Consider the following 18,126-nt stretch of genomic DNA (forward strand, 5'->3'; position numbering starts at 1 on the left):
CGGGCTAGTGGATTGTTGTTATCTTTGCCTATTCCGAAGAGGCCTTGGACTCACATCTCCATGGATTTTATTTCTGATCTCCCCGTTTCTCAGAAGATGTCTGTCATCTGGGTGGTGTGTGACCGTTTCTCTAAGATGGTCCATTTGGTTCCCTTGCCTAAATTGCCTTCCTCATCCGAGCTGGTTCCTCTGTTTTTTCAAAATGTGGTTCGCTTGCATGGTATACCGGAGAATATCGTTTCTGACAGGGGAACCCAATTCGTGTCTAGATTTTGGCGAGCGTTCTGTGCTAGGATGGGCATTGATTTGTCTTTTTCGTCTGCTTTCCATCCTCAGACTAATGGCCAGACCGAGCGAACTAATCAGACCTTGGAGACTTATTTGAGGTGTTTTGTGTCTGCGGATCAGGATGATTGGGTTGCCTTTTTGCCCTTGGCGGAGTTTGCCCTCAATAACCGGGCTAGTTCTGCCACCTTGGTTTCTCCTTTCTTCTGTAATTCGGGGTTTCATCCTCGTTTCTCTTCCGGTCAGGTGGAGTCTTCGGATTGTCCTGGAGTGGATGCTGTGGTGGAGAGGTTGCATCAGATTTGGGGGCATGTGGTGGACAATTTGAAGTTGTCCCAGGAGAAGACTCAGCAGTTTGCCAACCGCCGTCATCGTGCTGGTCCTCGTCTTTGTGTTGGGGACTTGGTGTGGTTGTCTTCTCGTTTTGTCCCTATGAAGGTTTCTTCTCCTAAGTTTAAGCCTCGGTTCATCGGCCCGTACAAGATATTGGAGATTCTTAACCCTGTGTCCTTTCGTTTGGACCTCCCTGCATCTTTTTCTATTCATAATGTCTTCCATCGGTCATTGTTGCGCAGGTATGAGGTACCGGTTGTGCCTTCCGTTGAGCCTCCTGCTCCGGTGTTGGTTGAGGGTGAGTTGGAGTACGTTGTCGAGAAGATCTTGGACTCCCGTGTTTCCAGACGGAGACTTCAGTATTTGGTCAAGTGGAAGGGCTACGGTCAGGAGGATAACTCTTGGGTGACTGCCTCTGATGTTCATGCCTCCGATTTGGTCCGTGCCTTTCATAGGGCTCATCCTGATCGCCCTAATGGTTCTGGTGAGGGTTCGGTGCCCCCTCCTTGAGGGGGGGGTACTGTTGTGAATTTGGTTTCTGGGCTCCCCCGGTGGTTCTGGTGGTACTGCACTTGTGTGCTTCATCTCCTCTGTTCACCTGTTTCCATCAGGATGTGGGAGTTGTCTATTTAGCCTTGCTCCTCAGTCATTTCTATGCCGGCCAACAATGTTACCAGAAGCCTTTCTGTTGCATGTTCCTGCTCCTAGACTACTATCAGCTAAGTTGGACTTGTAGTCCTAAGATTGTTTTGCATTTTTGTTCCAGTTCTCTGTGTTTGAATATTTCTGAGGCTGGAAGCTCTTGTGAGCTGAAATTGCCACTCTGGTGTCATGAGTTGATATTAGAGTCTTAAAGTAATTTCAGGATGGTGTTTTGAAAGGGTTTTCAGCTGACTGTGAAGTTCCCTTTTCTGTCTTCCTACTATCTAGTAAGCGGACCTCAATTTGCTAAACCTATCTTCATACTTCGTATGTCAATTTCCTCTAAAATCACCGACAATATATGTGGGGGCTACTGTCTGCCTTTTGGGGAAAATTTCTCTAGAGGTAAGCCAGGTCTGTATTTTCCTCTGCTAGGGTCAGTCAGTCCTCCGGCTGGCGCTGGGCGTCTAGGGATAAAACGTAGGCACGCTACCCGGCCACGGTTAGTTGTGCGGTAGGTTTAGCTCACAGTCAGCTCGAGTTCCCATCTTCCAAGAGCTAGTCCTTTTGTATGCTTTACTACGGTCTCTTGCCATTGAGAACCATGACACCCCCCCCACAAATATTGACTGTGAGTGGAGAGGGAAATGACGCACACAGAAATGAAATCAGATTTTAGCAAAGGAGGCCAATACTAATCTAGATAGACAGAATAGAAAAGGACACTGTGCGGTCAGTATAAAAAACTAAAAATCCACGCAGAGTTTACAAAAATGAACCCCACACCGACTCACGGTGTGGAGGGGCAAATCTGCATCCCCAGAGCTTCCATCTAGCCTGAATATAACATAATGACAAGCTGGACAAAAAGACACATAACATGAGCTGAGCAATAGTCCAAAACAAATGGACAACCAAAAGAACTAGCAAAAACGTATCTTTTGCTGAAATGGACAGGCCATATGAGAAATCCAAGGAGAGATCTAAATCCAACCCAGAACATTGACAGCTGGCATGAACTAAAGCCCAGAGTCAGTTTAAATAACAAATCCAGGCAAGACGATTAGTGAAGGCAGCTGCTACAGCCAACCTCAAGGAGCAGCAGTTCCACACGAAACCACCAGAGGGAGCCCAAGGGCAGAACCCACAAAAGTACCATTAACAACCACAGGAGGGAGCTTCAGAATGGAATTCACAACAGTACCCCCCCCTTGAGGAGGGGTCACCGAACCCTCACCAGAGCCCCCAGGCCGATCAGGACGAGCCAAATGAAAAGCACAAACCAAATCGGCAGTATGGACATCGGAGGCAACAACCCAAGAATTATCCTCCTGGCCATAACCCTTCCACTTGACCAGATATTGAAGCTTCAGCCTCGAAAAACGAGAATCCAAAATCTTCTCCGCCACATATTCCAATTCCCCCTCAACCAACACCGGAGCAGGAGGATCAACGGAGGGAACCATAGGTACCACATATCTCCGCAACAAAGATCTATGGAACACATTATGAATGGAAAAAGAAGCTGGAAGGGCCAAACGAAAAGACACCGGATTGATAATTTCAGAAATCTTATAAGGACCAATAAAGCGAGGTTTGAACTTAGGGGAAGAAACCTTCATAGGAACATGACAAGAAGACAACCAGACCAAATCCCCAACATGAAGCCGGGGACCAACACACCGACGACGGTTAGCAAAACGTTGAGCCCTTTCCTGAGACAACGTTAAATTGTCCACCACATGAGTCCAAATTTGCTGCAACCTGTCCACCACAGAATCCACACCAGGACAGTCAGAAGGCTCAACCTGCCCCGAAGAAAAACGAGGATGAAAACCAAAGTTACAAAAGAAAGGCGAAACCAAGGTAGCAAAACCAACGGCAAAAAGGTCACCCAATCATCCTGATCAGCAGACACGAAGCATCTCAAATAGGTTTCCAAGGTCTGATTGGTTCGCTCCGTTTGGCCATTTGTCTGAGGATGAAATGCTGAAGAAAAAGACAAATCAATGCCCATTCTAGCACAAAAAGACCGCCAAAACCTAGAAACAAACTGGGAACCTCTGTCAGACACAATATTCTCCGGAATACCATGCAAACGAACCACATGCTGAAAAAATAATGGAACCAAATCAGAGGAGGAAGGCAACTTAGGCAAAGGTACCAAATGGACCATATTAGAAAACCGGTCACAAACCACCCAGATGACAGACATCTTCTGAGAAACAGGAAGATCAGAAATAAAATCCATGGAAATATGCATCCAGGGCCTCTCAGGGATCGGCAAAGGCAAAAGCAACCCACTAGCACGGGAACAGCAAGGCTTGGCCCGAGCACAAGTCCCACAGGACTGCAGAAAAGAACGCACATCCCGCGACAAGGAAGGCCACCAAAAGAACCTAGCAACCAAATCTCTGGTACCAAAAATCCCAGGATGACCAGCCAATACTGAACAATGAACCTCAGAAATTACCTTGCTAGTCCATCTATCAGGAACAAACAGTTTCCCCACTGGACAGCGGTCAGGTTTATCAGCCTGAAACTCCTGAAGTACCCGCCGCAAATTAGGGGAGATGGCAGAAAGAATCACCCCCTCCTTGAGAATACCAGGCGGCTCAAGGACTCCCGGAGAATCAGGCAAAAAACTCCTAGAAAGGGCATCAGCCTTCACATTCTTAGATCCCGGAATATACGAGACCACAAAATCAAAACGGGAGAAAAACAGAGACCATCGAGCTTGTCTAGGATTCAACCGCTTAGCAGACTCGAGGTAAATCAGATTCTTATGATCAGTCAAGACCACAACGCGATGCTTGGCTCCCTCAAGCCAATGTCGCCACTCCTCAAATGCCCACTTCATAGCCAACAACTCCCGATTGCCGACATCATAATTACGCTCAGCAGGCAAAAACTTTCTGGAGAAGAAAGCACACGGTTTCATCAAAGAGCCATCAGAACTTCTCTGAGACAAAACGGCCCCTGCCCCAATCTCAGAAGCGTCAACCTCAACCTGAAAAGGGAGAGAAACATCTGGCTGACGCAACACAGGGGCAGAAGTAAAACGACGTTTAAGCTCCTGAAAGGCCTCAACAGCCGCAGAGGACCAATTCATCACATCAGCGCCTTTCTTCGTCAAATCGGTCAGAGGCTTCACCACACTGGAAAAATTAGCAATAAAGCGGCGATAAAAATTAGCAAAGCCCAAAAATTTCTGAAGGCTCTTTATAGATGTGGGTTGAGTCCAATCATGAATGGCCTGGACTTTAACAGAGTCCATTTCATTAGACGAGGGAGAAAAAATGAAATCCAAAAAAGAAATCTTCTGAACTCCAAAGAGGCACTTAGACCCCTTCACAAACAACGCATTAGCACGAAGGACCTGAAATACCATCCTGACCTGCTTCACATGAGACTCCCAATCATCAGAAAAAAACTAAATATCATCCAAATATACAATCATGAATTTATCCAGATAATTCTGGAAGATATCATGCATAAAGGACTGAAACACAGATGGAGCATTAGAGAGCCCGAATGGCATCACAAGGTATTCAAAATGGCCTTCGGGCGTATTAAATGCTGGTTTTCCATTCATCACCCTGTTTAATACGAACAAGATTATACGCCCCTCGAAGGTCGATCTTAGTAAACCAACCAGCACCCTTAATCCGAGCAAACAAATCAGAAAGCAAAGGTAAAGGGTACTGGAATTTGACCGTGATCTTATTGAGAATGCGATAATCTATACAAGGCCGCAAGGAGCCATCCTTCTTGGCAACAAAAAAGAACCCCGCTCCCAACGGTGACGAAGACGGGCGAATATGCCCCTTCTCCAAGGACTCCTTTACATAACTCCGCATAGCGGCATGCTCTGGCACAGACAGATTGAAAAGTCGGCCCTTAGGGAACTTACAGCCAGGAATCAAATTAATAGTGCAATCACAGTCCCTATGAGGAGGCAGGGAACTGGACTTGGGCTCATCAAATATATCCTGGAAATCCGACAAAAACTCAGGAACTTCAGAAGAAGGGGACGAGGAAATTGACATCAAAGGAATATCACTATGTATCCTTTGACAACCCCAACTAGTCACAGACATAGATTTCCAATACAGCACTGGATTATGTACCTGTAACCATGGAAAACCCAGCACAACCACATCATGCAAATTATGCAACACCAAAAAGCGAATATTTTTCTGATGTGCTGGAGCCATGTACATGGTTAACTGTGTCCAGTACTGAGGTTTATTCTTGGCCAATGGCGTAGTATCAATCCCCCTTAAGGGAATAGGGCTCTGCAAAGGCTCCAAGGAAAAACCACAGCGCTTGGCAAATTCTAAGTCCATTAAGTTCAGGGCAGCGCCAGAATCCACAAATGCCATAACAGAGAAGGATGACAATGAGCAAATCAGGGTAGCAGACAAGAGAAATTTAGGCTGTACAGTACTAATGGTAACAGACCTAGCGACCCTCTTAATACGCTTCGGACAATCAGAAATAGCATGAGTAGAGTCACCACAGTAAAAGCACAGCCCATTCTGACGTCTGAATTTCTGCCGTTCTGCTCTAGTCAAAATCCTATCACATTGCATAGGCTCAGGACTCTGCTCAGAGGACACTGCCATATGGGGCACCACCTTGCGCTCGCGCAGGCGTCGATCAATCTGAATGGCCAAAGACATTGATTCGTTCAAACCAGCAGGCGTGGGGAACCCCACCATAACATCTTTAAGGGCTTCAGAAAGACCCTTTCTGAAAATCGCTGCCAGGGCATACTCATTCCATTTTGTGAGCACAGACCACTTTCTAAATTTCTGGCAGTATACTTCTGCTGCTTCCTGACCCTGACACAGGGCCAGCAAGGTTTTTTCTGCCTGATCCACAGAATTAAGCTCGTCATACAGCAATCCGAGCGCTTGAAAAAATGCGTCTATATTGAGCAATGCAGGATTTCCTGGCTTTAGGGAGAATGCCCAGTCCTGCGGGTCTCCACGCAGCAAAAAAATAATCTTCACCTGCTGAATGGGGTCACCAGAGGAACGGGGTCTCAGAGCAAAAAACAATCTGCAGTTATTTTTAAAGTTCAAAAATTTAGATCTATCCCCAGAAAACAAATCAGGAATAGGAATTCTAGGCTCTAAAACCGGAGTCTGAACAACATAATCTTGGATACTCTGTACCCTTGCAGCGAGTTGATCCACGCGCAAGGACAGACCCTGAACCTCCATATCAGCACCAGAATCCTGAACCACCCAGAGATTAAGGGGAAAAAAAAGACAAAACAGGCTGCAAAGGAAAAAAAAAATGACTCAGAACTTTCTTTTCCCTCTTTTGAGATGCATTTAACACATTGTGGGCCAGCTGTACTGTTATGACCTGGTGGTTAAGGAGCCACACTGATATGACCTGGTGGCTAAACGGCAACATGGGACGAGCTCTGAGGAGGTGGTATCTTTACTGACCGCAATCCCTAATCCTAACAACAACACTAGTAATAGCTGTGGGATGTTCCTGACTCTCCCTAGACACCTCGTCACAGCCTAAGAACTAACTACCCCTAAAGAAGGAAATAGAAAGCTATCTTGCCTCAGAGAAAACCCCAAAAGGAAAGATAGCCCCCCCACAAATATTGACTGTGAGTGGAGAGGGAAATGACGTACACAAAAATGAAATCAGATTTTAGCAAAGGAGGCCAATACTAATCTAGATAGACAGAATAGAAAAGGACACTGTGCGGTCAGTATAAAAAACTAAAAATCCACGCAGAGTTTACAAAAATGAACCCCACACCGACTCACGGTGTGGAGGGGCAAATCTGCTTCCCCAGAGCTTCCAGCTAGCCTGAATATAACATAATGACAAAAAGACACATAACATGAGCTGAGCAATAGAGTCCAAAACAAATGGACAACCAAAGAACTAGCAAAAACTTATCTTTTGCTGAAATGGACAGGCCATATGAGAAATCCAGAGAGATCTAAATCCAACCCAGAACATTGACAGCTGGCATGAACTAAAGCCCAGAGCCAGTTTAACTAACAAATCCAGGCAAGACGATTAGTGAAGGCAGCTGCTACAGCCAACCTCAAGGAGCAGCAGTTCCACACGACACCACCAGAGGGAGCCCAAGGGCAGAACCCACAAAAGTACCATTAACAACCACAGGAGGGAGCTTCAGAACGGAATTCACAACAAAGCCCTCACCTGACTCCAGGTCATGAAAAATGGAGACGCTACGTGTATCGGAAAATGGCGCAATTTTTTTTTTTAGCAAAGTTTGGAATTTTTTTTCACTACTTAGGTAAAAAATAACCTAGTCATGTTAGGTGTCTATGAACTCGTAATGACCTGGAGAATCATAATGGCAGGTCAGTTTTAGCATTTAATGAACCCAGCAAAAAAGCCAAGCAAAAAACAAGTGTGGGATTGCACTTTTTTTGCGATTTCACCGCACTTGGAATTTTTTTCCTGTTTTCCAGTACACAACATGGCAAAACCAATGATGTCGTTCAAAAGTACAACTCGTCCCGCAAAAAATAAGTCCTCACATGGCCAAATTGACAGAAAAATAAAAAAGTTATGGCTCTGGGAAGGAGGGGAGTGAAAAACGAACACGGAAAAACAAAAAAATCCCACGGTCATGAAGGGGTTAAAGCTAAAAGGAAGTGGGAGATAAACTATGATAGTTGGGAATCTATTCTAGAATACGTACCTAAGATATCCATGAGTGAACCTGGGAGACTGTCACAATTGTATGTTATTATTATTATTTATTTATATAGCACCATTAATTCCATGGTGCTGTACATGAGAAGGGGTTACATGAAAATACAAATATCACTTACAGTAAGCAAACCAACAATGACAGACTGATACAGAGGGAAGAGGACCCTGCCCTTGCGGGCTTACATTCTACAGATCTATGTGATCCATAGGGTGTATAGAACCCCTGAAATGTTATTCAAAGCTGGGCTAATGTCTAACTCTGACTGCCTAAGGTGTTCACAATCTCAGGCAGGCATATTACATATGCTCTGGCATTGTCCCAGACTGTCAGCCTTCCGGATTGTAGTGCTGAACCGTATTTGAGTGTTGTATGGGTGTGTAGTCCCTAGGGATCCGCTGGTATGTATACTGGGGTATGTAGAGTAAATAATAACGGACAATACGACCAAAATTGCAATAGCAAAAATATTGTTTATTGCAAGGAAATTGATTACAAAATTTTGGGTTAGAGAGGAGCCTCCATCCAGACGTGAATTTATTGCTCAAACAGACCATATAATTCAACTGGAAAAAAGTATTTACACCAAGAGCAATAAGCTGGATCTATTTCACAAACTATGGCAGCCGTGGTTGGACAAGACTTATTAATGTTGCACCAGTATACAGAAATGTAGAATTAAATTCACGGCGAACTGAACCAATATTTCTCATTATAAACTATGGTCGAGATGTTGTCTGCTCCTGGAATGGTGGGGGGAGGGGTAATTTACTAAAAAAAAATTAAAATGAGTATTGATAGGTGATATCTGTTTCTAATGTTCTTATGTTCAATAACAAAATTATCTGATTCAAAAAAATAATAGTGAAAGCAGGATCGACTGATGGGAGTATTCAGACTCCTGAGCTGTAAATAATAAAAAAAAAACAGCGTGGGTTCCCCTGTATTTTTGCTAACCAGCCAGGCAAAACTCACAGCTGGGGACTGCAATCCTCAGCTTCAGCAAGGCTAGTTATCAAGAAAAGAGGGGTCCCCACTCTGATTTTTTTAAATTTTGTAAATAATGAAAAAAATTGGTGTAGGGTCCCCTCATTTTTGACAACCAGCCTTGCTAAAGCAGACAGCTGGGGGTTGGTATTCTTAGGCTGGTAAGGAGCCTAAAAACAGCAGCCCGCAGCCGCCGAGAAAAACGCATCTATTAGATGTGCCAATTCTGGTGCTTTGCCCAGCACTTCCCACTTGCCCTGTAACGGTGGTAATTGGGGTTCATATTTTGTGGGGTTGATGTCACCTTTGAACTTTGAAATGAAGTTCACGGATTACTAAGGCTGGGTTCATACTGCGTTAATGGTGTCCGTTAGACAGACTACGTTACACCGCGGCATAAACGCGGTGTAACGTAGTCCATTACGGCCGCCATTGACTGCAATGGGCGTGCGCTAGGGATGTGCCGTCATTGAGTGACGGACCCTGAGACGCGGGCTGCAGCATTTCCGGGTCCGTCACTGCTAGCGCAGATAGAGCTAGCAGATGCTATCTGCGCTAGCGCGATGTAACGTCGGCACTTGCGTTAACAGCAGCCCGTTAGCGTATGTGCTGAACGGGCTGCTGCTAACGCAGTGTGAACCTAGCCTAATGGAGAGGCGGCTATAAAACATCTATCCAGTACTAATCTTATAGTTATATGTTAAATAAACACACAGCCAGAATTAAGTCCTTTATTAAAAATAAAATGCACTTTTACTTTGTTATTTAAAAATAACAGTTATACTCATCTAATGCGTAATTCCACTGAATCCCTCGTCTCCCATAACGCAAAACTAAAAAACAACAATATCTCTCACCTGTCTGTCATTCTGTCCCAGGGCGTAATTCACGTCTGGGGGAGAACCTCTGATGAATGAGCTGCTACAAACACAGACTCAGTGCCTAGTGTTGACGTCATCGATCTTACCTCCAGTTACTGAAGTTGCGTTCCCAGGCGGGCTGAACTGCGGTGACCTCGGTGAGATCCTCGCTAGCACCGCGAGAAAGTCTCATGGTACAGAGGCAAGTTCACTGCAATTCACCGGGAGAATTTCACTGCGGTGAATTTGAACTGCGATGAACTCGCCTATTTACTATGAGACTTTCTCACGGTGCTAGCGGGGATCTCACCGAGGTCACCGCAGTTTGCCCAGCTGGGAATGCAGCCTCAGTGACCGTAGGTAACCTCGATGACGTCACCGCTAGTCACTAAGGTTGGGCTTGCAGCAGATAATTCATCGGTGATTCTCAGCCTGGACGGTGTCATCTTGGCATCGTCCAGGTTGAAAACTGTTTATCCCCCAGACGTGGATTATACCATTGGACAGAACGACGGACAGGTGAGGGATATTGCTTTTTATTTTCTTACAGGAGACGAGGGATTCAGTGGAATTAGGTGTTAGGTGAGTATGAATGTGTTGTTATTTTTTAAATAAAAAAGTAAAAGTGTGTTTTGTTTTATTTCTAATAAAGGACTTAATTCTGGCTGTGTGTTTATCTACCATACAACTATAGAATTAGTAATGGAGAAGTATATTTATAGATGGCTCTCCATTACTAATCCGTGGGCTTGATGTCACAGGAAAATACAAAGGTGACCAACTACAAAAATATAAAACCCACTTGCCACCGCTACAGGGCAAGTGGGAAGAGCCAGGCAAAGCACCAGAATTGGTGCATCTAATATTTTTAGGCTAGGGGGGCCAATATACATGGCCTTATCCTGCAATAGAGACACTGTTTAGATTTAGGGTTTTGGGAATTGTATTTAGTATATTAGTGTGCCTTCTATCTCTATTAAATACCCACTGTCCGGCCGCTTTTTTTAATGTTCTGGTTACAATGATTCATCTCGGTACCTGGTTGACGCATGCGCTAATAGGAACAGTCCCGTGCTTTCCTGCTCCGCTCACACAGGGTGACGTAGAGCGTCTCATGCTTGCGTTCCAAGCGCGGAGAACAGGAAGTCACTTGTTTAGAGGGAAGTTCATCAATCGGCACATGCGCAGAAACAAGCCGGGATTACCGATATTATTTGCAGCTGTGGGTGGGGGTATTTATATGCCATGATATGCAGCGTACATACATGCCCCTATCTGAGGAAGCCATGATGGCGAAACGGCGCTATCGGGGTTACTGAAGAACACCCAGGACAGGATATATATTTATGTGAGTAATACTGATGTTTAGCTGTGAGTCTTAGGCTGGAGTCACACTCAGCGTAAGACAATACGGAACGTATTATACGGCCGTAATACGGCCGTAATACGGAGAAATGTTCCCAAAATAGTGATCCGTAGTCAGGGTGTGTCAGCGTATTTTGCGCATGGCATCCTCCGTATGTAATCCGTATGGCATCCGTACTGCGAGATTTTCTCGCAGGCTTGCAAATCCGACATCTAATGGATTTATGGGCTCAAATGTCCGTTTAAACATATATACAGTATATATATATATATATATATATATATATATATATATATATATATATATATGTGTCATTGAGACACATATATATATATATATTCTGTTTTTATATTTACTTCATCGCGATATATGTGAAAAGCCGGTAATTCAATTGCCGGCTTTTGCTTTCTCCTTCACAAACCCGACATGATATGAGACATGGTTTACATACAGTAAACCATCTCATATTCCCTTTTTTTTTGCATATTCCACACTACTAATGTTAGTGGTGTGTATGTGCAAAAGTTCAGCGCTGTAGCTGCTAAAATAAAGGGGTAAATGGCGGAAAAAATTGGCATGGGCTCCCGCGCAATTTTCTCCGCCAGAGTGGTAAAGCCAGTGACTGACGGCAGATATTAATAGCCAGGAGAGGGTCCATGGTTATTGGCCCCCCGTGGCTAAAAACATCTGCCCCCAGCCACCCCAGAAAAGGCACATCTGGAAGATGCGCCTATTCTGGCACTTGGCCACTCTCTTCCCACTCCCTGTAGCGGTGGGATATGGGGTAATGAAGGGTTAATGCCACCTTGCTATTGTAAGGTGACATTAAGCCAGATTAATAATGGAGAGGCGTCAATTATGACACCTATCCATTATTAATCCAATTGTCAGAAAGGGTTAAAAAAACACACACACATTATTAAAAAGTATTTTAATGAAATAAACACACAGGTTGTTTTAATAATTTAATGCTCTCTCAATCCATCAGGAACACCCTCGCTTGGCAAAATAATAACCACACAATATACATACCCTCTGATGTCCTGTCACCTCCCACGAGGTAATCCATCTGAAGAGGTTAAAATATTTTACAGGCACGAGCCCTGCTAATGCAGCTGTGCTCGTGCCTGTAATCCCCGGCGAATGAAGGAAATGTAGGTCAATGACCTATAGTTACCTTCATTCGCGGTGATGCGCCCTCTACTGGATGTCCTCATATGACCTGGAGCGTGGGAAAAAGTTCCCAGGCTGCAGTTCATGAGGACATCCACCAGAGGGCGCCTCACCGCGACTCAATGTAAGTATAGATCACTCAGCTTTCCTTTCAGCACCCGGGGGATTACAGGCACGAGCGAGTGGTTTAGCGCAGCTCATGCCTGTAATATTAGTTAACCCCTTCAGATGGATTACCTCGTGGGACGTGACAGGACATCCGAAGGTATGTATATTGTGTTTATTATTTTGCCAAGCGAGGGTGTTCCTGATGGATTGAGAGAGCAATAAAATACTAAAACAACCTGTTTGTTTCTTTCATTAAAATACTTTTTAATCATGTGTGTGTGTGTTTTTTAACCCTTTCAGACAAATGGATTAATAATGGATAGGTGTCATAATTGACGCCTCTCCATTATTAATCTGGCTTAATGTCACCTTACAATAGCAAGGTGGCATTAACCCTTCATTACCCCATATCCCACCGCTACAGGGAGTGGGAAGAGAGTGGCCAAGTGCCAGAATAGGCGCATCTTACAGATGTGCCTTTTCTGGGGTGGCTGGGGGCAGATGTTTTTAGCCACGGGGGGGGCCAATAACCATGGACCCTCTCCTGGCTATTAATATCTGCCGTCAGTCACTGGCTTTACCACTCTGGCGGAGAAAATTGCGCGGGAGCCCACGCCAATTTTTTCCGCCATTTAACCCTTTATTTTAGCAGCTACAGCGCCCAGATTTTGCACATACACACTACTAACATTAGTAGTGTGGAATATGCAAAAAAAAGGGGATATGAGATGGTTTACTGTATGTAAACCATGTCTCATATCATGTCGGGTTTAGGCACGAGAAATAAAAAGCCGGCAATTGAATTACTGACTTTTCACTAACACCGCTGCGTATTTCTCGCAAGTCACACTGCTGGTCCGTGTGGAATCCGTATTTTTCTCGCCCCCATAGACTTTCATTGGCGATTTTTTTTGCGCAATACGCTGACAAACGCAGCATGCTGCGATTTTGTACGGCCGTAGAAAGCCGTATAATACTGAACCGTAATATACGGCTGATAGGAGCAGCCCCATTGAGAATAATTGTGCCGTTTATTTTGCGAGTTTTACAGACGTATTTTCAGCGCTCTTACGTCCGTAAAACTCGCCAGTGTGACCCCGGCCTTATACTTACATCAGCGGACTTGCCTGCACGGTATACCTTGTATATGATAGATTACCTCTCCAGATTATGTGAGCCTTATAGGATTCTGGTTGGTATAGTACTAAGTCACCATCCATTCAGCAGTGTATATGTATGGATTATCCTCTTAATTAATTATAGCCTAGAGGGTGGAGTTTAATGTCCAGTGGTATGCCCTACATTTATAGACTAATAAGAGTCATAATGTGGGTTTGTTAATACTTATTGCGGATAGCATAAAGGTGGTGCAGTTTTTTGCAGCTATATTTATTTCCTGTTCTGTATGCCTTCAGTATTTTAATGAATTTCCTAGTCTTGTCTTTTATTTATGTTTAATAAAGTATATATACATTTTTTATAAATTTGCTTATGCCTCTTTTTCACCTGCAATTGATGTGGTGTTTTTGTTTAAAAATTGTTGTTGGAGGTGGCTAGTCAACGGCTGGATTTTTGTTATGTATGGCCCCTTACCAGCCTGAGAATACCAGCCACCTGCTGTCTGCTTTAGCAGGGCTGGTTTTCAAAAATGGGGGGGGACCTTACGTTGTTTATTTAATTATTTACCCCTGTATTCTTGATAGCCAGCCTTGTTGAAGCTGACAGCTGAGGATTGCAGCCCCTAGCTATCAGATGTCCCTGGCTATTTATCAAAAATAGGGAGGAACCCACACCGTTTTTTTTTTTTTCAATTATTTACAGTGCAGGAGCCGGCTAATGAATACTCCCATCAGCCGCTCCTGCACTCACTGTTATTAGCGGCAGCAGGTGTCAGCTGATGGGAGCAGTAGTCCCATCAGCTGACACCAGTGACAGAAGGTGAAGTTTATACCTCCGATTACAGCTGTGCGTCACGCTGTCTTTTGACAGTGTGGGAACCACGGCTCTCTTACCAGCCGGGATGATTTCACCGCCGATCAGAAGCAGAAGCATACCCAAACCATTACTTTTTGTAACTGTTCGGCTGAAACCACCAGACCCGAACATCCAAGTGTCCTCCCATCTCTAATTACAATGTGATTTACTGTTTTTTTATTTTTAGATTCTATGTCTCACAGTTGAAGTGTAACTACAATAAATTACAAACTTCTCCATTCTTTGTAGAAGGGAAAACCTGCAAAATCCGCAGTGCATCGAATACTTATTATCCCCACTATATAAAGATTACCCCATTTTGTGGTTCCTTCCATATCGTGTGATTGATTACATGATCTGAAAATTCCTTGAGCTAGTCAGGTGGAAAGTTCTTCAGCTGCTCACTCATGATATGCAGCATCTGTGGAGGTCTTGGTACCTTCCTCTCCTGCCCTGCACCAATCAGTTAGATAAGTGTGGAGCAGGAGGAGAGAGCAGTTCTCTCAGTGATAAGAAAGGACACTGTTTCAGTGTTCTCCTCTGTCACAGGATCTGCTTCCAGTCTATAAGACGCACTCACTTATTAGCAAGATTGTTTTTTCCTAAAAGTGTGTCTTATAGACCAAAAAATATGGTAAGTTCTATAAAAATGTCCCTTTCTCATTTAGTTATAGAACTGTGTTATATCTGTTTGTACAATTTGCAAATAACATATAGTTTCTCCCAGTCCAAGTTATTTTTGATGGTCAACAAAATACAATTTTCCAGTAATTCATTTTTTTTCACAATCTAGGTATGATAATGACTTCCCTCGGTGTGGGATTTTTGATATTTAAAGGGGTTGTCAACAACTTGCTCAAACCCTTCTTATTTCTCATGTTTGGTCCAGTTAAAATTAAAACATTATATTCACCTCCCAATGATGCGCCATTACAGCGGTGTCAGCACTTGCGTACCCGGGACTCATGTGAGGTTGTAAAATCATGCGAGCCCTGTACTGGTATCACTGTCCCCTCCTTTGGACAAATCGAACAATAAGAGAAAGTCTGAGAGCAGCCACATCAGCCCTGGCTTCCTGTTGATATTCATTAGAAGGCGGGGATATTGAAGCTGGCAGTGGCAGAGCTCAGGGCTCGTTTAATGCAAGAACCTCACGTGAGCCCCGGGAACGCGAATCCTGACACTGCTGGAGTGGCATCGGCATGGGAGCTTAGTATGAGTGTTTTTATTTTAATGAGAGCCAACAAGAATGACAAAGGGTTGTCCAAGTAGTGGAAAACCCCTTTAAGAAAATACAATTTTCGGTTAAAACATTTTCAACATTCTGAACATGAAAAAGGCTTCTCCCCTGTGTGACTACTCTGTTGACTATGAGGAGATGATTTCTTAGCAATACATTTTTCACATTCTGAACAGGAAAAAGGCTTCTATACGGTGTGTATTCTCTGGTGGCTTTTAAGATGCGATTTCTGGTTAAAACATTTCCCACATTCTAAACATAAAAAAGGCTTCTCCCCTGTGTGAATTCTCTGGTGCTTACCTAAATCTGATTTCTGGTTAAAACATTTCTCACATTCTGAACATGAATAAAGCTTCTTCCCTGTGTGAGTTCTATGATGACTAAGAAGCTGTGATATATTCAAAAAACATTTCCCACATTCTGAACATGAAAAAGGCTTTTCCCTTGTGTGGGTTTTTTTGTGGCTATCAAGATGCGCCTTCAGCTTAAAACATTTCCCACATTCTGAACATGAAAAAGGCTTTTCCCCTGTGTGGGTTTTTTTGTGGTTATTAAGATGCGCCTTCAGCTTAAAACATTTCCCACATTCTGAACATGAAAAAGGCTTTTCCCCTGTGTGGGTTTTTTTGTGGTTATTAAGATGCGCCTTCAGCTTAAAACATTTCCCACATTCTGAACAGGAAAAAGGCCTCTCCCCTGTGTGAATTCTCTGGTGCCTAATATAATTTGATTTCTGTGTAAAATATTTCCCACATTCTGAACAAGAAAAAGGTTTAATTCCTGTGTGAGTTCTTTGGTGTATAACAAGAAGTCTTTTCCGGTTAAAACATTTCCCACATTCTGAACAAGAAAAAGGTTTAATTCCTGTGTGAGTTCTTTGGTGTATAACAAGAAGTGATTTCTGGTTAAAACATTTCCCACATTCTGAACAAGAAAAAGGATTAATTCCTGTGTGAGTTCTTTGGTGTATAACAAGAAGTGATTTCCGGTTAAAACATTTCCCACATTCTGAACAGGAAAAAGGCTTCTCCCCTGTATGACTTCTCTGGTGCCTAACCAAATGTGATTTATGGGAAAAACATTTCTCACATTCTGAACAAGAAAAAGGCTTCTCCCCTGTGTGATTTCTCTGGTGGCTAAAAAGATCTGATTTATGGTTAAAACATTTCTCACACTTGGAACAAGAAAATCTGTTCTCCACTGTGCGACTTTTTTTATGTTTAACAAAAAACTTTTCATGGGGAAAACGATTTCCATGTTCTAAACATGAAAATGGGTTCCTCGCCTTAGGAGCATTTTGCTTTTTAATGCTTATTTTGCAACTTTGATTTTCCTTAGTAGTTGGTAATGAATCAAAAGACGGGACCTGTTTCAAAGAATCAGATGACAAATCTTTGCTGTGAAGGGATGATATATCTGGAGTAATGGAATTCACTTCAGTTGTATCCTGTGGGATTTCCAGATCATCTGATTTTAAAATTGAGGCTGCAAGCTGTGGCTTTGATCTCCTGGTACAGTGATCTGCAAAGAATAAAATAAATTATGATTTTTGAATAAAAAGTCTGATTTTTAACATTTATAGTTAAACAATTAGTAAAAATGGCAAGTTATGTAAAAATATTGAATCATTTCCATAGACAACGAGAGTTCACAGTGTAATAGAAACCTAAACATGCAATAAAAAACCATACATTATTATGTAGGCAGGAAAACAAGGATTTTTGTGTACTCACTGTAAAATCCTTTTCTCCAAGCCACTCATTGGGGGACACAGAGCACGGGTTGTATGCTGCTTGCCACTAGGAGGCTGACACTAAGTTAACACAAAAAAAGTTAGTTCCACCTCTGCAGTATACACCCTCGTGCTGTTCCCCAGAGAACCAGTTCGGTGCAAAAGCAGTAGGAACAAATAGTAACAACACAGAAGAGTACAACATGTCAACTTAAAAAGAACAGGCCAAAGCTGTATAAGCCGATAGGCTAACAGGGTGGGTGCTGTGTCCCCCAATGAGTGGCTCGGAGAAAAGGATTTTACGGTGAGTACACAAAAATCCCTGTTTCTCCTTTGCCTCATTGGGGGACACAGACCATGGGATGTCCCAAAGCAGTCCCTGGGTCGGAAAACAACACAAAGGATTAGGCTTCATGCAACAACTGCCTAAATGTGCGCCACCGCTGCCTGCAGAATTCTTCTGCCCAGGCTCGCATCCGCTAAAGCCTGAGAGTGAATATTATAGTGCTTTGCAAAGGTATGTAAACTGGATCAAGTTGCAGGTTTACAGACCTGCTCTGCCGTCACCTGATGCTGAATGGCCCAAGAAGCCCCCACAGCCCAAGTGGAGTGTGCTCTGATCCCCGTTGGGATGGGCTGACTTCTGACTCGGTATGACTCCTGGATGGTTGAACGAATCCACCTGGCTATCGTGGCTTT

The 18,126-nt window shown here is 43.6% G+C and overlaps 3 protein-coding genes across 5 annotated transcripts in view; 1 reads left to right on the forward strand and 2 right to left on the reverse strand.

The window, feature by feature from the left end:
• LOC143766587 (uncharacterized) overlaps positions 1 to 18,126 on the forward strand; it is a 925,271-nt gene that overhangs the window by 678,243 nt on the left and 228,902 nt on the right. The window lies entirely within an intron of this gene.
• Positions 1 to 18,126, reverse strand: part of LOC143766599 (uncharacterized) — a 264,129-nt gene that overhangs the window by 204,668 nt on the left and 41,335 nt on the right. The gene's annotated exons all lie outside the window — the stretch shown is intronic.
• The window catches only part of LOC143766608 (uncharacterized), a 44,434-nt gene continuing 39,587 nt past the window's right edge, over positions 13,280 to 18,126 (reverse strand). Inside the window, exon 4 of the mRNA XM_077254410.1 lies at positions 13,280 to 17,216. Coding sequence (XP_077110525.1) covers positions 15,883 to 17,216 — 1,334 coding nt within the window. The 3' untranslated portion in view covers positions 13,280 to 15,882. The remainder of the gene's footprint in view (positions 17,217 to 18,126) is intronic.

This window comes from Ranitomeya variabilis, chromosome 4, assembly GCF_051348905.1.
Source record: "Ranitomeya variabilis isolate aRanVar5 chromosome 4, aRanVar5.hap1, whole genome shotgun sequence".
NCBI classification, from domain to species: domain Eukaryota; kingdom Metazoa; phylum Chordata; class Amphibia; order Anura; family Dendrobatidae; genus Ranitomeya; species Ranitomeya variabilis.